At 37.6% G+C, this 25,863-nt stretch overlaps 1 protein-coding gene across 1 annotated transcript; it reads right to left on the minus strand.

Annotated features, from left to right (window-relative positions):
* Positions 1-1,688: 1,688 nt before the first annotated feature.
* PLS3 (plastin 3) lies at positions 1,689-25,863 on the minus strand. Its single transcript, XM_024753117.1, has 14 exons — positions 25,698-25,863; positions 19,678-19,807; positions 19,040-19,172; positions 17,184-17,265; positions 15,998-16,163; positions 14,160-14,302; positions 11,686-11,781; positions 7,931-8,126; positions 6,741-6,819; positions 5,807-5,921; positions 5,563-5,696; positions 4,919-5,042; positions 4,578-4,702; positions 1,689-2,917 (listed from the first exon to the last, which is right to left on the minus strand). Exons 1-14 carry the CDS (start codon positions 25,797-25,799, stop codon positions 2,785-2,787), a joined length of 1,758 nt encoding a protein of 585 aa, XP_024608885.1. The 5' UTR covers positions 25,800-25,863; the 3' UTR covers positions 1,689-2,784.

The following is a 25,863-nucleotide window of genomic DNA, read 5'->3' on the forward strand; positions in this document are numbered from 1 at the left end:
AAAAGGCAATTCTTTGTTGGTTTCATTACTTTTTGGGAATCAGCATTTGCTTTTTATGTTCATTGGTTAATTATAGGTTTTAAGTTGGATATTTACCTCCTTTGCCCATTTTTCTAAAGGAACTTTCTCTTTCATAGATTTGTTAGTCCTTTGAATATATTAGTGATTTTAGCCCTTTATTTGGAGGAAAGAAGAAATGGTGTGTTCAGGCCAATTGCTTTATGTGAACACTTAACAGACCAAAGGTGCATTCCTACAGACTGTGGGCCTTGTACAGTGAACCACCCAAGAAACCAGCTCTTTTTTTGAATAAAGGACAAGATGGAGTAAGCCTTTTCTCTTGCTTCAAAGGCATTTCAAGGCATTTGGGACATAGTTACTTACAGAGAAGAACTTTTGTACTTGGAAGGAAACAATGTAGATAAGCATAGGAAACATAAGGCGGAAGATAGGTCGTAAGATACAGTCATCCCATCTCATCAGTTACCCTGGCATATGTTTGCAGAAGACTTGTCTTTTATTTATTCATAAAAGGTGTCCTTATATTAAGAAAATCCATGATATGGGCACCGTAGACCAAATGTTTGGGTCTCCTCCAAAATTCATATATTGAAACCTAATCTCCCAGTGTGATGGTGTTAGGAGGTGGGGCCTTAAATTATAAGGGTGGAGTCATGAATGGGATTAGTGCCCTTATTAAAGAGCCTCCAGAGAGCTTCCTTGCCCCTGCCACCATGTGAGGCTACAGCTAAAAGACAGCCATCTATGAACTAGGAAGTGGGCCTTCAGCAGACAGTGAATCTGCCAGTGCCTTGATCTTGGACTTCCAGACTGCCTAACTGTGAGAAATAAATTTCTGTTATTTATGTCACCCAGTCTATGAATGGACTAACACATGGGACTAAACTTTTTTCCTTGGTCATCTATATTTTACTTTATTATATTTATTGCAAAAGCAGAATTGTCACATTTATCATTCTTTCATTTTATGTCTCTGGGGTTTGTATCATACTAAGAGAGGTCTTTCTTATTCTTAAGACTATAAATACAAAATATTTTATAGTATCACCATGCACTTCCTCAAAGGACTACATTTCATATTACTCATTCACACAAAACCTTGAAATGGTACCATGAACAACAGGTTGTCAACTAGGGATGATTTTGCTCCCACCACAGAACATTTGGCCAGGTCTGGAGACATATTTTATCTACACACTGGGGGTGTGCTACTGACATCTGTGGGTAGAGGCCAGGGATAGAGCTAAACCCCTGCAATGCACAGGACAGCTCCCTCCCACCTCCAACAAAGAATTATCCAGCTCAGAATGTCCATATGGCGATGAGGTTGAGAAAACCTAACGTAAACCATCTCTCTTCCCTGGTTGTTCTGATACCCACTGTTTTGATCTTCTGTATAAAATCAAACTTTGAAAAGAGTGAATGAGATGGAAAAGAAAGAAAAAGGGAGAAATTGGATAAGGAAATTTTGGTAAGTTGGAGAAAACCATCTTACCCCACTGATCGTATCCTTAACTCAGTCAGCCCCTGTAATTCAGCTCCAAAAGCTTAAATTTAACAAACATCATTTTATAAAGTACACCAGAAAAAGAGTTAGAATATTGGAGGAAAAAACCTGGCAAACATTACTGGCATACTACTAAGGGACAGAAGCATGAAGAGACTAATTATTATGTAAATGCCTTTATTTGAACTAATACATTGCTACCAGATTACATCACTTTTCAGAGTTAGAGTAACATTGTGATCTTGAAAACTATAGCAAACAGCTTGACAAAGCAAGAGTACATTAAGTCCTACATATATGTTTATTTTTTAGTGACCACATCTCCTTGTCTTAGGTGTAAAATTAGAAAATTTATTATACACTTAGCATACTTGGCCTACCGTATCCTGCCTAAATTCTGAGCCCACTCTCTCCTCGAAAGTGTCATATTCAACAGCACTTTAAATCTAAAGAGAGAGTTTGATGATACAGGTTTTAAAACAAATAAGCATATATTGAACCAAGTGTTTTAAGACAAAATATGTCAATTGTTTACAGCTTCGGTGTGAGAGGGAAGATGGAAATTCAAGGTACATTTTTCTTCTACCTATAATGTATGTTTTTTACTTACTTGAAGACCCCTTAAAAAAAGTAGCAAAATCAGCAGTCTTATTTAATGTAATCAAAATATTCTTAAATGTACAAAAAAGGATCATGTAGAAAGAATACTGTAAAAAGATACTGATTTTTAAGAATAAACGAATATGAAAAGCTTCTATTACCTTCTACACAGCCAGTTACTTCTGTAAATTTTCAGTACTAGAGAGATAAGCAAAGGATACTCATATCCAAATACCCTCTGACCACAGTTCTTGAATAAGAACTAGCATCCTGGATGAAAAGCAGAATTATTGTCTAATAATATTCATATCCAATCATCTAAGCAAGTCCCAGGAGGTGGACATTCTAAGAGGGAAACAGAAACAGAGAAATACGTACAGCAATGGGAAACGTCAAGGGCAGCGATCTAGGAGGAGCGAGTAAATGATTTGGCTATGAGCACATTTCAGGTGGGCATGACAAATCCACCCTGACTACGGGAAAGAGGAGTTGTTATTAAAACTCTTTCCCCTGAGGGCTCCCATGATGAGCTTAGTCTTGTTAAAAGTCCTTTAAATAACCAATGGTTCCTTAAGCCATGAGCACTTCACCTGGAAATTGCTGACCTGCTAATCATGCACTTGGGAGCAAGGTTGTTTTTATTCAAATTGGTTATTTTACACTCTCTTCATTCCCCTGCCCATCAAGCATGCAAACACGGTCATGACCATCTTGGGCTTTACTTCCACAAGGTCTTCCGGGAGAGCGTACACCCTGGCTCCAATTCTTCGAGCCATTGACACTGCGTACCTATTTTTGGAGGAAACAAAAATTAAGGTGAAATTCTGGTCAGTCAAGGGCACAACATGAGACATCTATTTCCTCTTATATAATCATTTGTCTGGGACGCAAAACCTCTATAGTGAAAGTTCAAATCGGAATGATTTCATTTTTCGTTATTTTGTTTTCTGTTTTATTTTGTTTGCGAGGTCACTTATAAGTGACACCAGATTTTTAAGCTCTACTATTTTGGGCTGATAATATTTATTCACTCTTTTTCTACAATATAAAATGAGAAATAATTTTGGTGCACTGATTTGATATGAAAAAATATATATTCTAGTTTTCTAGAATATATAATTACCCAGTATTTGATATTCTCGTTGAGCATGTAATAAGATAACAGTAACTCTCATGAGATCTTAGAGATTTGGGGTGGAAAAAATTATGCCAGACGCAAAATACAAATTGGTAGATGCAGTGAATACTTCCAAATATTCAAGGGAGGGGAGAGAGCCTACATGGTACATGGCCAGAGTGGCCGAAGCAAGGAATGCAGTGTAGAGAAAGGAAGGGAGAAAAGAACATGACATGTCCAGCTGGGGAAATTTGCAGGAGCTCCCCTCAATTAATACACAAGGCATTTCTAGGTGTTCTGTAACAGGAATCTTTAAAGATGATCAAGCATCTGGAAAAAGGAGCCTCAGGAGTTCTCTATATATTATGGATATTAAATCTTTATCATATTACGCTACAAATATTTTTTTAAGGAGGGCAGAAATGACGTGCTTAACCACGAAGTTTTGCAGTAATGTTTCTTAGCTATCCAGTGAAGCCCAGCTGGGGGCTGATTTTCAGTGTGTACTGGGAAAGTTTTCATGGGTTACCCGTGAAACCAGATCACAGTCTAGGTCTTTGGAGAAGGGAAGAGACAGGTGGAAAAGACCTTCTCAATACTGTTGAAACACAGGAAACTTTCAAGGCACAGTTCCACCTGAGGGTTTAGCATCCTACCCACTTAAGGGACCAAGATAATAAACTCAACATACATAGTAAAGTGGTCTATGCACAGTAAGAGAGACATCACTAGATAATGTGTGTTAAAAGAGTGTGACAGAAGAATACTCTTATCAAAGGCATGGTTATTCTTAGCTCATCTTTCACTTGTGAGTTTGCAGCTAAGTTGCATTAAAACATACATTATTTCTGTAATCTACTAAAGCAACGACTGACTGAGCACCTACCTACTAGGTCAGGTGCAACGCTAGGCTCTTACAGATTTTATACATTTCAAAATCTCCAAGGTAAGTATTATTATTTTTTTTTTTTTTTGCGGTACGCGGGTCTCTCACTGTTGTGGCCTCTCCCGTTGCGGAGCACAGGCTCCAGACGCGCAGGCTCAGCATCCATGGCTCACGGGCCTAGCCGCTCCGCGGCATGTGGGATCTTCCCGGACTGGGGCACGAACCCATGTCCCCTGCATCGGCAGGCGGACTCTCAACCACTGCACCACCAGGGAAGCCCTCCAAGGTAAGTATTATTGATCCCATTTTACTGATGAGGAATCTGAGGCTAGAAGAGGTTTCCCCCAGGTGACATCACTCTCAAGTGGCAGAAACTGAATGAGAATGCAGGTCTGCCTGACTATAACGCCTGTGCTCTTGCCAGGATATTATGCAGCATCCCTTACTTGGCATTATTGTGCTTGTCATCTTCTGTTAGATTGCCGCTCTTAACAAGGTCATAGTTTATGCAGCCTGGCTGGATGGCATCAATTAAATCCACAACTGCCAAACTGGAGCTGATCGTCTTGTCCTAGTGTAAAAGGACAATACATCTGAGAATTTCAATGTGTACAAGTTAACGTGGATTACCTATATAAAGCTGCCAGAAACAAAGTCCAGTGAATTAAAAAAGAATCACGCCATTGGCCCAACAATGATTCTCACAAAGAAACCAAAAGCTAGCCTTCCAAATTACAGATAGTTTCTAGAGCAAACAGTGTTTAATAGTCAAACATGGAATTCTTACCTTAAAACTCTGAATGGAAGTTGATTTTCCAGCTTCACTCAATGTTCTGTTCACCCAGCTTACAATGATATCATCATTAGCTTTCTGACCGTCTCCAAGATCTTCCAGGACATTGAGGGTATATCTAAAAGAAGCAGAAGGAAAGGTCCTGATCTACTTCATTGAGCTGCCTTTTGCACTGGTGGGGGGAAGATTCTCAGTGCTTTAATGAGTAAGCCCAACAGTCTACTGCAGTCTCATTTTGTACTAGTCCAACCATGGTAAGGACTTAAAATAAGCTGTGCTTTGGCTGGTACCCAGTTATAATGAATGCTTTTCAGCATTACAGTTAAGAGATCTTTCTCAAATGTACACATGGGGTATTCATAATTTTTGCTATTTTTATTCACCGACACTAAATGAGGCTCAAGTCTGTCTGTCAGGCTTCCTATGCAAAAAGGGAAATAGTCACAGTTCTGCTGCCTCACTTTCAAGAAGCCATCTCTCATTGGCCATCCAACATATATTCATTACTTAAGCTCACTTCAGAGTCTAAACACAGAAAGTTCAAAGATGTAGTCATCGATACATTTGCTTAAAAATAATGACTAGATCACAGCCTTGTATTATAGTGAAGCTTAAACAGCTAAAATTGTGTACCATACCTTCTCATCAGCTGCCAGACTAGAGCTAAAGTCAGGGTTTGGTTCCCATCATTCAGGTCTTGCCCTCCAATGCCAACCAGGGAGAATTTGGCAGGATGCTTCCCTAATTCAACAGCATAGTTGCAGTTTTCTAGCTGCAAACACACAAAAGCAAATGCTTAAAAGATTTTTCACAAACAAACAAAAGAAACAAATTGTGAATTAAAAGTCTGTAAGAAATACGTGCAGCAACCTAATTATCTACCTTTTTCATGTTGGCTCCAAGTTTCGGGTATGGAGGTTTATTCACCTTACTCCAGTCAACAGGAACTTTAATTCGTTCGTATAACTGTAAGATTACCAGGGCATCTTGCAGGTCACTAATGATTTAAAAAGAATTTGATCAATGCTTTCAGACAGCTGGGCCTATGTTTCCTTAAAAACAATGACACTACACTGTCAAACAAGATATATAAAACCATAGATAATACCCAAGACTCCTATTTTTTTAATCAATCTGTGCTGAAAATAGAGCTAACACCATCCAATTCTCTTAAAAATATTTATTGAGAGCTTATCGTTTGAAAAGTACTGTTCTAGAAGCTGGGCACATAGGACAAAAATCCCTGGCCTTTAAAGTGAGAGAGAGAGAGACAGAGAGAGAGACAGAGAGAGAGAGACAGAGAGAGAGACAGAGAAAGGGAAGAAACAAGTATATGGATAATATGATTTGGGGTGTGTTTAATTGCTATGAAAAAAAAAGAACGAGGTTAGGGGTTAGGTAGTGGTAGGTGGTGGTCAAGATCTGAATCAGTGGCTTGAAGATAGCAAGGGAATAACGCATTAGATGTGGAAAAGAACATTCTGGGCTGAGAGAACAGTGAGTACAAAGGCTTCAAGGCATCATGGATGGTCTGCTTAAGGCACTCTCTGGTCTCTGTTTCAAAATATAAATATCTGTTCCCTACGGTGTTAGAAAGACATTTATACATTCTTTCACTTAATGTTAATGATCATGTAAAGAAATAATCTGGGCTTTTGTGTATTTGGAAATGAAAATGGGAGTCACCACTCAACATTTTCCAATATAAGTAATATGCTACAAACTAACATTTAGGAAAGGTTTAGAGCTGTAATTATTTGTGTAGCGGCCATTCATGATGTTCATAACTGTTTACAATAGCAGTAGGAAGGCTTACGCATAGAGATGGTTTACATGGGGATTAACACCAAGAGAGTTCATCCAGTTACGGAAGGTTCTTTCTTCACGAGTTTCTCCTATTAAAAATATTTACAATGTTTATATATTCATTAAATACCTTGTATATGTGCATATAACATCAACCCACATATAAGATTATTTTATTTCTTCTTTACAGATCTAGAGCTTTTTCTCCATTGTCTCTAAGATACATGCTTATGTAGGTATCTCTATGTATGAATGTATCTCTAAGATACATTCTCTCTAGATACATGCTTCTTTTTTAAACTGGATGAATTTATTTTAAAAGTAAAGAATACAACCTTATTAATAACCAGTTAAGCAATTTAGAGGTGTATGAAGTTTTTAAAATCTCCTCCTCTGTCTAATCCTTCTCCAGTATCTCCCCAAATCCCCATACCTCTAAAGTAACTGATGTTACCAGTTTCGTTTTTATTTTAAAAATTTGCTAGGGTCATATCATATAAACCTCTTTACTCATATTAACCTACATCTTCCCTCTACCCATTTAACAAATACTAAACTACATATATGTACTCCTTTTACATGCCTATATTAGAGCAACAAATTATTTGAAACTTCAAAAGCATAAAATTTAAAGATTTTATAGTAATGATAGTAGACATGCAATGAACTACTATTTACATTTGTTAATTTTTAAGTACTATACTTCATGCATATATAATCTGGCAAAGGTAAACTCTGCCTTTCCTGAACTTAAACGAATAATTACCATGCATTATTATTATTTTTTGAGTAGGTTAAGTGTGAAAGGAACTGGGGCCAGTTTCAGTTAGTCTGACTGGAAGAATGAAACACAAATATTGTAAATTTATAAATTTTGTGCAAATGTGTGTAAATTTTATGCATATAGGCATTTTTCTGGTGAGAGGTTTAAAAAGTGACCTAATTCTAAAATATTAAAATAAAACATTGGTTTACTAAGTGGCCTTAAATTAAGTGACCCTAGGCTAGCTTACTTTAAAAGTTCCCTTGTATCATTCCTTTCTATCAGCTGCCACTTTTTACTCAGCCCTTGGGACTACTTCTAGCAGACGGTTGCTAAAGGGGATAAGGAAACTTATTAAAGTCAAGATTATGAAATCACTGTGGCCTATGTATTTCTACTCTGTAGTCCCAAACATAATTTAAGAAACCTTTAGTTACCTTCTAATAGAGTCCAGTCAATATCCTGGTTCTCTGGCTTAGTTAGTGCCGGGTATTTATTAAACAGGTTAGCCACAAAGGCTAAGTTCAGTTTGGGGTTTCCACTGACAACATCAGCAGGGGTAACAAACTGTCTGCAACCTAATTTGTCTGCTTGTTGAAGCATGCTTTCGGCTCTCTTCAAATCATCTGTTTCCTGTTGAAGTAAAATAAGAAGACATTTTTAAAAAGACCATACTAAAAATATAGAAATGTTTTCCTACAATGGTAGGCTTGGTATACAATTCTGTTTTCTCTTAGTCAATATGTGGTACTTATTGTTTTGAACGCAAAAAAAAGAAAAGAAAAAAAAGTTGGCTGTGCTGGATATGCAGTACCTTGAAAATACCCTAGATGGCACCAGATCGTATATCTAAGGACAATACATTTAACTCAATTGAGATTACATCTCTCATGGCAAAATTCATCAAGAAAAGAGCAAAACCTGTTCAGATTTTTAAATTAAGCCCTAAAGAAGGTGTAAGGCTGAAAAAGATGATGGAATTATGAGAAAATATTTTAAAAATAATAATCAGGGATACCAGTTTCCGATAATTTTATTTCAAGTTTAAATTGCATATTTTAAATCGTAGTTTTTCTCTTCAACTATTTTTTGTTTGTTTTATTTTACTTTTCCACCTGGGAAGCAAAGTTGTCCATTTCTGTAAAAAAAAATACTTTCAACTAATTCCTAGGACTCCTAACTTTTCTTCTTCTCCATTTTTTTCTTCTGGAAAGATGCATGCTGATCTCTTGACTAACGTATGGTTTGGTGAAGATTTTTAAGTTATAGATCTGATGATTTCAGACCAGTGTAAAAATACTTTCCCAGGTGCTCACCATTCCCACCTCCCACCAGTAAAAGTTCCTCCTCCTGGAGCTGCAGGAGAAACAGTTGCTTTTGGATTATTCCTTTCCAGTGACCTGCCCTCCAGACTGTTCTTGGCAGCTACAACAGACATCTCCACCCCAGTCTACCCCAGGGCAAAAGTAGCTCTTCTGGAAAACAGTGTCATGTGAAAAGAAAAGGGATTTTATAACTGGGAGGAAAAAAGAGAGAAAGGGAACTTGAGGAATGTTACTTCTAAACCAACAGGGTGCATGCAGATTGTATACTTTGAGAGTCTTAACTCTGTCTTTAATGGGTGGTGGTATCTTTGGTTTTTTAATCTCCAGTGAGGTGCCTTGACTGTCTGGGACTCCAGAACAATGTGTATTTATTGTGTTACCCTTCTCTGTTACCATCTGCAGAGCAATCAGTAACCACGAGCAGATGGGCAATTGAGTGGGATTCAGCCTTTCTTCAGGACTCTCTCTGTGAGCCTAGTGACTTCCTCTCACAGAGCCTATTTTATTTCTTGTAACCTATCAGTTGTTACTTGAATGCCTCTGGTTTATGCTATTTACCATCTTTATTTTAAAATCCCTTATTTGTTGATCATCTTGGCATTCCTAAACAAAAAGCATTGATAATATTGGAATAGAAGGAAGCTTTAAAATAGCCCAAAATTTAAAAAAATTCAAATAGTTAAATACATTGTAGAATAGTGAAACAAAAAATAATCAAATAAAAAATATACATATTCAAAAAAGAACTTCAGCCCACACCTCACATCATATTCAAAATTAACCCCAAACACACACACACAAGTGTATAAACCCAACACTATAAATCTAAAACCCAAATGTAAAACTAAATGTAAAACCCCAAACTATAAAACCTCTAGGAGAAAACATAAGGAGAAATGCTTGTGACCTTGTGTTAGGCTAAAAGTTTTTAGATACAACACCAAAAGCATGATTCGTAAGAGAAAAAAATAACTAAATCTGACTTTGTCAACATTAACAACGTCTGTTCTTTGAAAAACACTGGGACTAAATATTTGCAAATCACATATCCAATAAAGGACTTGTATTCAAAATATGTAAAACACTCAACACTTGACAGGAAGAAAACAAACAATGCAATTAAAATGGGTAAAGTGTTTAAACAAAGATATATGGATGGCAAATAACTACGTGAAAAGATGTTCAACATCACTTGTCATTAGGGAAATGCAAATTAAAATCACAATGAGACACCTCTACACCTGTTAAAATGATTCATGTTTAACCGCACTAAGGTGTCAGTGAGCATGTGGACGTACTGGGACTTTCATGTCCTGCTGGCGGCAATGTGCAAAGGTACAACTACTTTGGAAAACAACTTGGCAGCTGCTTAAAAAAGTTAAACACACACATACCATACTACCCAGCCATTCCACTGCTAGGTATTTACCCAAGATAAATGAATGCGTATATGCATACAAAGACTTGTATATGAATGTTCAGAGCAGCTGTATTTGTAATAGCCCCAAACTGGAAACAATTCAAATGTTCATCAACAGGTGAATGGGTAACAAATTATAGTATATCCATTCACTGGACTATTATTCAGCAATAAAATAGAAATGAATTTATGATACGTGCAACAACATGGATGAATCTCAAAATAATTATGCTGAGTGAAAGAAGCTAGATAAAATAAGAATACATACTGTATGATTCCATAAAATTCTCAAAAATTCAAACTAAACTGAAAGAAAGTAAATCAGTGGTTGCCTGGGATGGAGGAGTATGGATGCAGATATATATATATATATATCCCTAAAGAAGATGTAAGACTGAAAAAGATGAAGGACACTGAGAAACAAGGGGAAAAGCAAGAGGAAAGGCTCAGAGGTAAAATGAGTGTGTGTGTGGTGGGTACACAGTACTGGGAAATTGCACTGGTATAGCAGGGCCTTACATGATCAGCAGAACATTTCGGATTGAACTCTAGAGTCAACGGGGAAACCTTGAAGGATTCTGAGGAGGTAAGAGACAATGAAGGGAGTGCTTTAAGATCAACTAGGGAGGAGTGATAGAGACAGCTCCCTTAGTGCACAAGAGGGCCCCTTGTTCGTGCCAAGAGTGACCTGAACTGAAGAATTTCACAGTTAAAAACAGACAGAAATATAAGCACTACAAAGTCAGTTACAAATTCAGTTCTGATAAGGGCAGCATAAATGGTTTAGCCAGTGTAATCCACTCAATCCTACTGTGAAAAATGCTAGAAATGTGGATTTTTAAAAACCAGTAGAATACATTCCATATCTAATGAGTATTAGCAACAACAGGATCCTAGAAAGTTGGGACTAAATAGTCTAGGCCAACTCTTTACTTCATGTATGAACAAAGTGAAATCCAATTTCGGGAAGGAACTTGTCCAAGGTCATTGAACAAATAAGTGATGTAATCAGGGAACATGTTCCGTGACAGTAATTCCCCAAACTGGATTTCAGGGATCAGGAGTTTGTAAACATATTCACATTACTCTCAACACAGGAATATTACAGATGCATATATGAATATGTAGTCATTAAATCTATCACTGTGATTGTAATCCAAACACTTGGAAAAGGTTAGTCTCTAGTGCTTATTTCCCCACACTTGCTTTGAATATTTTATGCCATCCATATGAACCAATGCCACCATAATTACAGAACTCACTAATAAACTGTTAACATAAATCAAAGCGTCTTTCTGCCTCTGAATTACACCTACAGTAATAAATTTTAAAATAATGCTTAAAATTGTCAACACCACAACATGCAATTATAAAAATTCTTGTTATTTATAAGACATTGACAACAACTTTGTAAGCTTGTAGAATTCAAAAGAACACCTATACTTACATTGAAACCTGACATGTTAATATCTATCCGTGGTTCACCTTCCTTTTGTCCTTTTGGTGCAATTTGATTGAGAAGATGAAAATAGGCTTTGGAATCCTACAAATGAATTGAAAATGTCAGTGAGATCACATTTATAAAGAATGAATGTATCCTATTGTCCCATGTTTGGAAGGATACTTGCATCGGATTTTGTGAGAATGTACGACACAAATCTCTATCTTCTAATTTAACAGCTCCTTTCCCCAGAAAAGTCCACTTTTCTGGCCTTAGGTCTGCCTTGAATATGGATGAACTGGATTTTGTCATGACTTTACAATTTATTGAAGTCATCAATACAATAATGCTAGTAAACACATAACTAGTTCTGTACCTTCACTGAGTTACTGAAGTCAATAAGCTTGATAGATAAAACAAGCAAGAGAGAAAAGTAGGACAGGAGAAATCCAGGAAGCATAGGGAAAGAAAAAATAAACAGGTTACATCATTACAAAGCACAATATGTATATACCATAAGGTATGGAGAAGAGATTAGCTGTGTTAAAGATGTATTTAAATGACAAAAATTTTTAAATGAGTAACACTTGAGGTGGTGAAATAACATTAAACCCTTAATTATCTGAATATATTTAACTAAACAAGCTTCTCTTTGTTTTAAGCCCCTGAACTCTTTCATCACTTGAACACTTTCACTTGGAATCCCAATACCTAAAACAAAATGGCATTGCTCATACGGGGTGTGCGCTGGGTGAATGCAGGCTGTGTGGACACTGCACAGAACAAAACGTGAAAACCACTGTACCAAGTGCAAACACTTGTGAGGTTCTCCAACACACATGTCAAATTGTACCAGAGGACAGGAACTGGAGTGAAGATTCCTTAATCATGTTATATTTGAAGATCACCTTCCCAGCTATGATAGTTTTCTATTACTAGGCCTTGACGGTCCAGGCAGATTATAAAGGAATGTTTCTTGTGGTAAACCCTATGGATTACGTGCATCCTAATCCCCTGGAGAAGTTGTTCAATATGGAGATTGCTGGATCCAACCTCAGACCTACCAAGCACAGACCTCTGGGGGCTGCCCGGAGAGCTGCATCTTAAATGAGCCACCCCAGTAAGTTTGATACACTCGCCAGAAACGATTCTAAGATCGGGGAGAATCAGGTGAGTGAAAGCCACTTCAGAGCAATTCATGGAATGCAAACCCAGATCATACCGTTAGTGGGCATAGGGGTTATCTCCTTCCAAGGAGTAGTGCATTACACTTGAGAAAGACAGGTAAAGAGCAGACCCCACAGAGTCTGTACTTACTACCCTGAAAAGGGGCTGTACAGGTGAAAATCTGAACTTGAACATACATTACCTAACAATCCTCTGCTTTTTAAAAATATTCAAAGCAGAATATTTTTAAAAAAAATATTCATTTGTATATAAGATTCCCTTTTATACATTTAAATTATGTGCTCCGAACATGAAATACATTTATGAATGGTTTTTGGGAACGTATCTAATGTGTAAAGCAAAATATAGCTGGCTAAGCATGTTGCATAAATTAAAAGAAGAGGTGGGGTCAGTTGGTTTTATAATTTTGGGGCCATCCTTAATTTTCACTGATGAAATCAGTAATGCAAATATATCCCATTACTTTCTCTCACCACTGAATAAACTGATGTGGTCACAGACTATTTTCACAGCCCTACTGGCCAGTGACATCTGGTGAAGATCCTTGAGTTTGTTCCCTGTGTTCCAACATCTGGATTTTGGAGAGTCGAGTTGGTTAATGAGAATGCCAAGATATCTGCCCTGGTGATTTTGGCCCTGTCTCCCCGAGATGCCAGAGGCAACGTGTGGTAAATGAATGCTACCGATGTCTCCCGCCCTTGCGAGTTTTCCCTAGTGCTCGTGGTGAGCAGTGAGTGCCAAAATTCAACTCAACGCAAGAAATCTTTGTGGGTCTTTATGTGCCAGGTGTTGTGTTAGAGGTGGGCTTTAGCAGGAGGGCGGTAATGCAAGGGCGGGGGCTGAGGTAGGAGACACAGACATAAATAAAAGTATGTAACTACCCTCAAGAACTCAGTGCCTGAAGGAGGGAGCACGTGACAGAAGGGGACAGGGAACCCTGAGGCCCTTTCTCTTCCAGGTCTTTACTAAAAGGTACACTGAGGCCGGGGAAAGGCAGTTAGCAACAGAAGAGTCATGACTGCCTGTCCTTTCATACTCCATGTTGAACAGTAGGTAGAATAGAAAATGTTAGGACTATAACATAATACTTTTTACCCCTTTCCGCAAAATGAAAGCTAGACTTGGCGCTAGTGCTCCTTACTTGGCTCCATCTCTCTACTGAAATCTACCGTCAGGGCCAAGAGGCAACAAGGCTGGGTGATAAACTCATAGGAATGACCCCCTCCTTTAAGCTGGCATGAAATCTCCCGAGTCATTATATTCCCCCAAATTGTCGATAACTGCACAGTTACCTTGATGTCAGCACTAAAATTGTTGATTTTCTGCCAGCCTGAGTTTTCCAAATGAAAGTTTGCCCATCTAAGCAGAAGCTCTTCTGGAGATAATTTCATAAGCTCCTCCAAGGTCTCACCGTCTCGAAGTAAAGCAGCCAAGGCTATAAGGAAAAAAACCCACAACCAATATATTCCATGTAACAGTTATTACAAGTTTATTGAGTCTTTTGACACTCTATTAAGTAAGTAAGAGAGGTACTAAAAGTACTGTGACCTGGTGCCTGGTTTTCAGGTACTCACAGTCTAATAACAAGGATAAATAAAAGTAGATAATTATGATACAGATAGAAACACTGTATTATGAGAATACACAGCAAATATATATTATAACATATTCTTTATTATTCTTCACATTCCAAATACCAAATGTTCTAGCTTTTAAGTTGAACATTTTCACATTATGTCATATATTTACAGAAATTGTTCTTAAATAATATTAAAATCAGAGACTTGGGGGAGTATGTTTAAAATTTTGGAGCCCTTTACTTAACCTTTTGATTAAACGAGTATACAAACCCTAAGGTATTTATATTTAAGCATAACTAATTAACTCTTGAAGTGTTAAACCTACTTTTAAAGGAATAGAATTCAACTTTACATTTTCTATAGCATCTAACATGTAAAAGGCTGCTCAATAATTTTTTGTTGTTGAATTGAATGCCTAGAAGAAGCCAAGGGTTTTTTGATAAATATTCCCAGAGGTAAGAGGTAGAAGCTTGGGTGTCTGTACAGAGCACTGTCTAAATTCAAGCACTCTTTTATGAAGAAGTTGTGTAGTCCTTATGCAATAACTACCTCCCATAAGATAAAAGGAGATTTATATTGAACAAGACTGAAACTGCCTGACTTCCAAAGAGGTCTAAGCGATACCTCTAACAGGCAAATTTCATCTTTCGTGGACTCTGCTTCATGCCATGTCACTCTGGCACTGAGGGATTTAAGCAAGGGCAGAGGCAACATTCTTACTTGTGCAGAAGCCTCTGCTCAGAAGAGGCCAGCAATTAGAAAAATTTTATTTGTTTAAATATAGGCCCCTTTGAGTGGATTGAAAGTGTAAGTGTAATAAAGCTTTGGATAAATGTGCAAAATGAGACTGCTGACAGGCATTGTGAGACCCTGAAATACTGAGAACCCCCAGTATATATTCTTCCCCCAAAGTAACTGAGGATTGATATGGTGATTTCCAGAAGAAAATGTGAATATTTGGAGTGATGCTTAATATTTTAAACTTCAAAAGGAGAGGATAATGTAGTACTTCCGAGCACCCCAGGACAATTGTATTGCATATGCTTATATATCCTAGAAGTCTATGATGTGATATCAAAACCTATCCTATAAGAATGATACTTCTGCTAATTCAGGAAACATAAGACCACCAGGGGCAATTTAGAATAGTTTTGAAGAGGCCTAAATCTATGATAGAATAGAAAAGGTATGGAAAATAATAGGAGATGGTGTGCAGCAGTGGAGCTGAGGGTGGTGATGGGGTGGGGACTGTGTGGTCAGAGCAGAAAAGAATACGTATTAAGTTTGGGGACTTTGGGCAAGTTCCTTAAACTCTCTGTGCTTTCGTGCCTTTATTGTACAATGAATTCTAAAGTGCCAGACAAATGTTAATTACTACTAAAGAAGAAAGTTATAATTAGGCTATTTTCCTGAATAACACTATAACATTACCTTATGTTTAATTCTAGTTATCATCTAATCACCTCAATTAAGTGAAAGCATGACAGTCTGCATGACTAGAAAAATATAACCAATAAACGACTTTCAAAATTATGACTGTGTTCCATTACCTTCATTCCTGCTTAATTCAATGTCAGCAAACAAACCGATCTTAATGATCTGCCAAAGCAGTCCCAAAACCAGATGAGGTTTCCCAGCCCGCAAATCTTCTGCACCAATATTCACAACGTGACACCCAATGGCAGAAGCAGAGTTCAGTGCCAAGTTCAAGTTTTCCTGCAAGACAGCCAATTTACAACACTTGCTTCTTGACCTTTCTGCGTTTTTGCAGTCTATTTCTCCCTTCACTGAAAATAACACTCAACAAGGAAATTATGTCTTAATTTTACCCATACGTGATCCACAGAAAGCAATATCCAGGCTTTGGTGTTAAAAGCATAGCTAGGGACTTCCCTGGTGGTCCAGTGGGTAAGACTCTGCGCTCCCAATGTAGGGGGCCTGGGTTTGATCCCTGGTTGGGGAACTAGATCCCACATGCATGCCACAACTATGAGTCTGCATGCCACAACTAAGAAACCCACGTGCCACAACTAAACATGCCTCAATGAAGTTCCTATGTGCCGCAACTAAGACCTGGTGCCGCCTAAATAAATAAATATTTAAAAAAAAAAAGCATAGCTAAAACAAATCTAGCCTCATTGTTATTGTCTTTTTCAGATTTACAGGGGAAGTTAACTCGGTATTTTTATTTGGTCCCTTCTTAAGGACACTGACACTAAAGGGAAAGGCTGAGTTACTAGAGTAAGGATATCCATATGGGTTAAGTGTCGTATTTCTAAAAATGCCTAAATGAGAGGTCTATTGAATACATCTGAGAGTTCTAGAAGTTCTCAATCTCCACATCCCGAGATGCTCTTGCCTGAGGGAATTTTGCTATCTAACAGTCTAATACTCACTAAATGGAAAATAAAAGCCCTTTGTTCTTTAAGCATGCTAATTAATTAAGAGCTTAAATGTTTTTGCTTATTTCTGTATGTTTGAACACAAAATGCAATGAAAAGAACACAGGGCTTCGCAGTTAGACCTGGATTTGAACTTTACTTCCAGCAGCAACGTCAGTACAGCTCAGAAGCCTTTCTGAGTCTCAGTTTCTCTTTTCTATGAAATCTGGAAAACAATCCTCAACTCAGACTTGTTATAAGAATTAAATGAGAAGATGAAAAGTGCAGAGCCTATGGTCTGTAGAACAGGTCCTCAAACAGTAGTTTCATGGAAGGAGGGGAGAATGGTGCATACCTGAATGATGAAGGGTGTAAGTTTCTTCTTGTTGATTGCTCTCTCATCAATTGTATCAGGAACTGAAAGGTTGATCATTTTACTGAAACAAATTTTGAAATGAGTTGACTTATTTTAAAATAATCTTTAATATACACAAATACTGTAAAGCTTATTATAACACGTCTCTCATATAATCTGAAAAAAAATGCAACATATGACTTTTATCATGTTGATCTCAAAAAAACTATACATATAAAAATGCAAATAAAAAAGACCAAAGTATTTACAGTAGTTGAGTATTTCTGAGTTGGGCATTAGGGTATACTGTCTTATTTAATTTTTTGTAACTTCCACATTCTTTTAGAAGAATGAATTACTCGGATATTAAAAAAAACTTTATTGAATAAATATTAAAAACAGATCATATCGCACATTGAAACTGAATCTCTCTTCTAGATTACACAATGCACAATTAAAACGACCATTTATCTACAAAGAGGTAAAATTAGTTGAGCATGAGATTCTTTCATTCACCAAATACTTATTGAGTGCCTAGATGATGTACCAGGTACTATATTTGGTGCTGGGAATACAGTGATAATACAGAGAGAAAGAAAAGTTATCTTAATTAGGTTAGAATCTGACTTAGGAAGAATGTCATTTGGTAAAATTTGGAGTTAGACTCTAACATCTTAGATGTTTATAATACTGCCCTAAAACAAGTTATTCTGCATAGGGAAAACCATGCTTCTTTCCATGCAAAATTTAAATATTAAATAAATAGTACCATATGAGTCTCTATATTGAAACATATCGGGAATATCTCTTTACAGCCTGTAAGTGGCAAGTAAGGGGATATTTCACATTTTTAAAAGCAGCTTTTCAAACAACCAAAATGACCTTATTGAAAGAAAAAAGAATTTTATATATTGTACACTGTCATCAGAAATATACCCATTGTGCTGTTCTAAGTGCTCTATATATAGTCACTTAAAGCTCACAACAGCCCTGTGAGGCAAGTACAATAATATGGGGATCATAATGGATGGATCCTGAAATGCAAAGTGATCAAGTACCTTTTATTTATTAAAAAAAATTCTTCCCTATTATGGTTTATTACAGGATATTAAATATAGTTCCCTGTGCTATATGGTAGGACACAGTTTTCTCCAGACATATGTCCAGGAGTGGGATTGCTGGATCATATGGCAACTCTATTTTTAGTTTTTTAAGGAACCTCCATAGTATTTTCCATAGTGGCTGTACCAATTTACATTCCCACCAACAGTGTAGGAAGGTTCAAAGGGGTCAGTATCTTGATTGCAGCTATTGATACACAGCTACTGAGTGGCAGAGCCTGAATAGGAACCGGGCAGACCGATTATGGAGCATGCTCTTAACCACTGTACGCCACTGCCTCAAAAAAGAGTTGCATTCACTGACAAACTATTGATAATCTTATATCATTTCTGCCAGGACACTGTTGGGTCTGGGGCAGCAGGAGCGACAAATGCATTTTTCAGAAATAAGTAATTGGAGGGTGAAAAGTGACGAGTGGCCTGTTTTTCTCTTTTGGAACCTATGGTACTTGAGAATAAAGAGATGCTGACATAAAAAGTTCAACTAAGTTGTATTGTTTAGCTTACTCAGTGGTGAGAAGAAATTGGAAGCTGAGAGCTTCTCTAGGAAGAGGTCTCTGGTCTAAATGACTGAGTTTTAGATTTACCTTTGGTGGTACTTTCACGGACAGGCCTAGAGATGAAATGAGCAGAGCCTAGACAAATTTCAATTCTGGCTATTCCCCGAGATCAACCCGTCAAGCATCCAGAAACAACTATGTCAATTACATGGAAGACTATTTTTGGAAATCTTACCAAAGCACAATTCCATCACCAACAGCTTTGAACAGGTCATCGGTATTTGGGTTCATTGGTATGACATGTCGGCAATCTGGATCATTTTCCAAAGCTTTGTTTATCCAGTTAACGAAAGCATATTTTTCTTCCTCTAAAATGTGGAATAAGAAGACATTAGTTCATACTCTAGGTTAAATATTTGACTCTAAAGCCAGAAATAGTTGTTCAGGAGAGCTGTACGTTAATGTATCACAAGCCTGTTGTTATCCTCTTTGGAAACCCAGACAAGCGAATGCAACACAGTGGCTATTAGGAGCTATAAAATAAACAAAAAGAATAGAGCAGGGTTAACTGATCCTTAGAAGTTAGTTACAAAATTCTTTAAAAATTCTATTTATATTACTGTAGGGCTCTGCTGTAATAAAGCCTATCTGTGCACGTATTGTATCATGGCTCTTACAAGCTAACAAAGCCGTACAATAAATACCTGTAATGCCTTTATGGGAAGTATTAGTCCCAAGTCCAAACATAGGTCACAACGACTTCGACTGTATTCTTAAATAGGAGGCAATGTATTTCTAGAGCCCCTCCTTGACATTATAGCAGGCAACCTACTTAGTTCACTGTGTTCACCTAACACATGTGAAACTATTTACCTGAGTAAGAATGCTGCGTTCCTTCACTGGACAGCTCTGAAGTTCCTCCCAGAGCACAGATCCCTTCTTTCCTATTGATTGCTTTGCGGAAGGTTTTGGCAATATCGCTGCTTTTTACCTCTTGGAAAATCTAGTAACGAGAATATGTTGTTGATTCACAATTTTCAATCAGGTACAACCATGAGCTATTTATCTTCTTTTATATTGTGGTAACCTACATTATCCCCCATAGGTGATGAGTGTTAAAAGATAAGGCAAACTAGGCTTGAGTTTTAAGATGCTAAACAAGTACTTCAATACTGCTACCAATAATGAAGTGCCAGAGGTCAACTGCACACACTTGTCAAAAACATCAAGGGCCACATGCGCTGAATCCGTATTAAGCCAAAAACTAGTGTTGTTCAAAGGCACAGGTAAATCTGTTAATTTTCTAGAACAAGGAAGGCTTTGTTCCTTTCCTGGAGAGAAAAGACTGAAGGATTCCCCCTTCTTTAAGCACGATTCATAGTGCAAAGAAAGATGAAAATTTTGGGGCTTCCCTGGTGGCGCAGTGGTTAAGAATCCGCCTGCCAATGCAGGGGACACGGGCTTGAGCCCTGCTCTCGGAAGATCCCACATGCCGCAGAGCAACTAAGCCCGTGCGCCACAACGATTGAGCCTGCACCCTAGAGCCCACAAGCCACAACTACTGAGTCCGAGAGCCACAACTACTGAAGCCTGTGTGCCCAGAGCTCGTGCTCCGCAACAAGAGAAGCCACTGCAATGAGAAGCCCGCGCAAGAAAAGAGGCTTTTACAGTGATCAAGCTTCTCTTCACAATAAGGCACATGGCTAATGAAATTAACCTGTACATTCTAATTGTACAAAAGCAGGCTGTAACGAAGCAAATTTCATACCCTACTCTAACCGCTTGACTGAATGACCGGATATTCCAAAGGTCTGCCTATACATGTCTGAAATACTGGAACTTACCTAATCTCCAATTTGTTCCTGAGCTACCAATGTGCATGGCTAAATTAGCCACTGCCAGAAAAACAAGAGCAAGATGTAGCATTTTCATAAAAACTTCTTTAAAACATGTTTAGAACACAATAGACTTATCGAAAGAAACTTACGGCCCTAATGGAAAAGTTGCTGAGCAAACAGAAGATAACCCAAAGGCCTTTAGCATTACTGACAAGTACATACTCACAAACACACCTCAGGAGGGGTAGCCTATGTTTGAAGGTCATAGAACAGGGTCACCGTATTTAGCAGTTCAGGCTGTGTCTATGAGAGCAGGCATGAGTAGAAGCTGAAATCCAGCCCATGCTCCCCTAAGCAGGCCTGGTGTCTTGTGCAAGACTGTGGCAGGCAGAAAGAGGAGTGCCTTTTTACATTTAGTCTCTCCAGGAGAGCATCTTTTTGTAATTAATCAACTGAGACAGACTCTTTCTAACTGGTAGGAAAGTTGCTGTAGCCCCATCACAAAGTCACCTTTTCCTGTTACCGTCCTGAAATCCCGGCCTTCCTTGGACTTATAAACCCAATTTTATTTAGGAAAATAGTTAGTAAGCAGTAAGTTTTACAAAATCAAGCTTACTCAATTTCCATAGCTGTGATTTTGTGCTATACCTGTAATTTCAGAGGTAGACTCAGAATGTGTGTGCATGTGTCTATGTCTGTATATATATATAGACACACACACACTGACTACTCTAAATATTACACACAACCAATGAAATCACTCTTCCTCCTCTCTGGCCATTATACTGACTCCTGTTAAGTATCCATAATGTGGAACTGACTCATGTACTCTGGGTAATTTCAAATTATTAAAATTATTTTTACTCACACTGATTGCACCTGTAATTTCATTTAATTTACCTTACCTTCCAAGCCAAGATTAGACAACAAAATGGTTACTTGGGAATGTAGCAATCTTAACTGTGATGCATTTTGTTCCCACAGCTCCCTCGTTGAGAACTATACGTACCTGCTCAGTGGAAAAACAATATTTACTATTCTACCTCATTCTGAACTTTACTTCATTTAGTATAACACTGTGTAGTAAATTAAAATAAAAAACGTGTGCTTCTCCTGACTGAGATACCATAAATCACTGGAACGACAAAAATCTCCAAAATGTGATTGCCTCGAAGCTACTACCCTCAGAATGACATATGAAAAGTTACTTTTCTTATCACACTATTTTTGCCTTTAAGGATCATTAGCTTCTAAAAATTAGGTTGTTTCCATGATCACTATTTCAGCTGAAAAACTTTGTAAACACCTTGGAAAAGAGGAACAATACAAATAATAATAACTTTTAAAGAAGAATGTCTACTTACAATATTCTAACGCAATTACTTACATAGCTCTACTTAAACTCTTGATGCTTGGGAATAACATGTTGAATACAAAGTTGCAATTAAATGAGTTAATTTTCAATTGTCTTACAAAAGTTGCATGACCTTCCTTTTCTAAATATTTTAAAATAAATTCTTCCAGCCAGGCTCAAATTTTCAGTTTCATAGTATTTTCCTCTGTTCTTTAGGTTTAAAAAAATGTTAAAAGATAAGTGATAGTTGAAGATTTATGTATCTGTTAAATTGATTCACCTCGTGAGAATTTGCATTTTATTTTCTACTTTAGTAAAGGAATCAGTCGAGTGGATGATAAAGCAATTTGAGTATAAGCCTTGGCTTAACAAGAATCTCTGAAATCAGAGACAGCACCAGGCCAACTACTGTGCTGGAGAGTTGTCAATGAATCTTTTCAAAGCTGCCCGTGGTGATACTAATGAGCTCACTGTTTCATGCTGTTTTCCCTCCATGAGGAGGGACTTGCTTTATCATGTGTGAACAAACTCGTGGTGTACACTGCTCACTCTGGTTCTATATATCTTTTCCAGTCTCTTTTATGAAACGTATATGTTTCTTATTCCTTTCAAAAGTGTCATCACCTTCCTAGATCAGCACTAGTGGCCAAACCAAAGCAATGCAGAGGCACAGGACTTAAGAAGGAAAGATTTTAGAATGAATTGCAAAAAAATACTGACTGGCTTCCAGTGTTTGAGGCTTGTTTCCAACGCAGCAGGTTTGAATTTTTACTTTTCGGGGAATCTGCTGTAGGCCTAAACTTAGTAATAATAGGAAAAGAACACTGCCTTTTTAATAAATAGAAATAACTACCAACAACTAACACCTGTATAGCATTTGCTATATACCGGGTATGGTTCTAAGCACTTTACTTATATGAAGCTACTTAATCCTATGAGGTCGGTAATATTAGTAAAAGTTCTAAAACAGGTCAATAACTTATTACCATTACGTAAGAGCAAGGTTCTCACTGTGAAAATAAGAGTTTAATGCAGATTTCTCTGCTGAAAGAACTTATCGCCATACCAATCTTTTTACAGGTGAAGTAAAAACCCCACTATTGGGATTCCCTGGTGGTGCAGTGGTTGGGAGTCCGCCTGCCAATGCGGGGGACGTGGGTTCGTGCCCCGGTCCGGGAGGATCCCGCATGCCGCGGAGCGGCTAGGCCCGTGAGCCATGGCCGCTGAGCCTGCGCGTCCGGAGCCTGTGCTCCGCAAGGGGAGAGGCCACAACAGTGAGAGGCCCGCGTACCGCAAAAAAACAAACAAACAAACAAAAACCCCACTATTACCTCGGAAGTATAAAAATCCAGTAATTTAGTTTTGAAATACTTAGAAGAAATAAGATCAGTTAATATATTTAATTTTAACACGTGAAGTTTACATATGATTTGGGGGCTCTTTTCTGCCATATATATATATTCTTCTCCAAAATTAATATAAACATGTTGTTTGTAGCCTGGTTTGCAATGAACACCTCTTAGGTAGCAATTTAAAATAAAAACCAAAAATCTAACATGCAAGAACATGTTTACTTCTACTTCCTTATGTTAATCCCTGACAGGAATAAGGTGCTTCCTCTTTCTCAGGTAACTAGGATCTACCCATACTTTGTCTGACGATTTGTAAGATGTTTCATTGATGACAAGGCAGATGGGAGTGGACAGACATTTGGTTGGTTACATATCCATCTTTCTTTCAGTACAGTCATGGTGGTATCATTCTGAAACTTCAGGTGGGTTATTTTACTGCCCTTCAGATTTCAAATTTCTTGAATAGAAGGGAGGTAACCGGAAAAAAGCCACTAGTCCCCTGTGTAATGTTGGGCAAGTCACTTCCTTTTTCAGGAACCCAGGTTTTTTTAATTTGAAAAATGAAGGAGTATAAACATATTGATTTCTTCCAATTCTAAAATATACATTTTAACCAACAAGGTCCTCATTAGTATTTTATTTTTTAAAAAAATCCCTGGTGATGCCAAAATTATTATGCCTGTTATTCACTTTTTAAGAAAATACTAGGGTAATCACAGCCTTCACTTAAGAGCCACAAACAGCTGTGTGGAATCAGCAACGTTTCAAAATATACAAAATTAAATATTTCCCTAAGATGATTTTTCTCAAAGACAATTTCATAACTGTGTCCTTCAAAATACTGGCACACTGCAAATCCTGATTATTTAAGTTTGTTCTTTTTAGTAGATTAAAAAATTCTGAGCAGAAAATTATATCAAAAATAAGTGATCATAGTTATCTACTGCTCTAAGCTGCTTTAAACTCACAATTAAACATGCAGTTACAAGGGAGGCAAGTTATACATCAGAGGACATGCAAGCGCTCATATTGCAAGTCAATTGCAACTTACTATTGAACATAGGATTCGAAACAAAAGGCTTTGGCAATAACTGGAGACAAAAAATGGTGGGGAGGAGATCAGTATTTCAAAAGGAGATGGCAAGAACTATAGCATTATAGTTATGAAATATGTCTGCATTTTTAAAAAAAAGTAACACTCCGCTCCTCCCAGCCATGCCCTGCCCCACCCCCAGGCAAATGCTATCAGTTGAGTAGACACCACTACTTAGTCAATTTGCTTCTGGAACTCAAGGTGCTCTAAAGGGGTTAATTCTAGTTGGAAAAAACATATCAGAATTTCACCTCCTTTACTGAGCTATGGTTACTGATGGGAGTATATGCTATCATTTCAGGTGTCTTGGGGCAAAAACAAACGTGGAAAAGGATAGGAGTGCTAGAAAGTTTGTGATAAGTATTAGGCACTAATTACCCATCTGCAATATATATAAGGAATGCCAAATTCGATCTAGTCAAACTCAGCCTTAAATGAATAATAAATAAAAACAATAAAACCTTAAGTGTCCTTAACTGAGGGGAGAGGCAACAGCTATTCTTTAATATATATCTCAAATACCTTGTTAGTGAATATGGATGGAAAATGCCGTATGTCTAGAAAAATCTTGACCCTGCTAGCTAGCAGCTAAACGCATTAGGCTTCAATAGTGAGTACCACACATACACTCTCTACGCACTGAGTATGGAACACTAGGTGCTTGGGGGTAGAAGAATTAAGAAATCAGCCCCTAACCTTGAAGAGTATTTGATGATACTAGAGAAGAAAACAAGAATTTTAAGTGCCTCTTCCAATGGACCGAAAAGATGTGCTTCTAACTTTTAATTATCAAAGTCATCATCCTAGGGAAAACGGTACAGTTAAATACTACTACCACAAGAGTAGCAAACATCTTTTTAATCAGAAAGTTCAACTCAGGAAGCATCCAAGACTGTGAGTCAGGGTGTATTGTTAAAATTTGGGAGTACACTGTTCCCGATAGAAAAAGCACTTGGAGGATGTCATTTCACACCTTGAAAAATGCCCTGCCCCCAAAGGAGACTGTTCACCTTACACAGTGAGTAGAGCGTTATATCTTTGATTCTGTCAGTGTTCTTTTCATGATTCTTTTGTTAAGATATTCTAATGGCTAAAAGAATGAACTAAATGTAGTGGGTGGGATGAGAGAAATTTTATTAGTTATAACAGGACTACTATGATATATTTAGGAACTTAATAGGACTTACTACTAAAAGACCCCACAAGACAAAGGAGCAATCATCACTTCTAATAATGGTAGGTTTTCACATACTTACATAAACAAATTCGTCAAAACTTATCTTCCCATCTTTATTCCTGTCACCATCCAGCATGAGTTTTTGAATAATTTCTCTCACTTTATATCCCGGTAATGGCATATTAGCTTCCTTGAAAAGCTCATGAAGTTCATAGTCACAGATGAATCCATTGCTGTTGAGATCT

This window comes from Neophocaena asiaeorientalis, unplaced genomic scaffold (genome assembly GCF_003031525.2).
Source record: "Neophocaena asiaeorientalis asiaeorientalis breed wild unplaced genomic scaffold, Neophocaena_asiaeorientalis_V1.1 scaffold1364, whole genome shotgun sequence".
Classification (NCBI taxonomy): Eukaryota; Metazoa; Chordata; class Mammalia; order Artiodactyla; family Phocoenidae; genus Neophocaena; species Neophocaena asiaeorientalis.

What these genes read in the sequence shown, in the direction of transcription:
- PLS3 (XM_024753117.1), bottom strand. Translation starts at nt 25,799, where the DNA reads ATGCCATTACCGGGATATAAAGTGAGAGAAATTATTCAAAAACTCATG. An exon ending in TTACACCCTTCATCATTCAG is followed by an intron (nt 16,164 to 17,183) that starts GTATGCACCATT and finishes GCTGTCTTGCAG; the next exon opens with GAAAACTTGAACTTGGCACT. An exon ending in GACAAGCACAATAATGCCAA is followed by an intron (nt 2,918 to 4,577) that starts GTAAGGGATGCT and finishes CTCCAAAAATAG; the next exon opens with GTACGCAGTGTCAATGGCTC.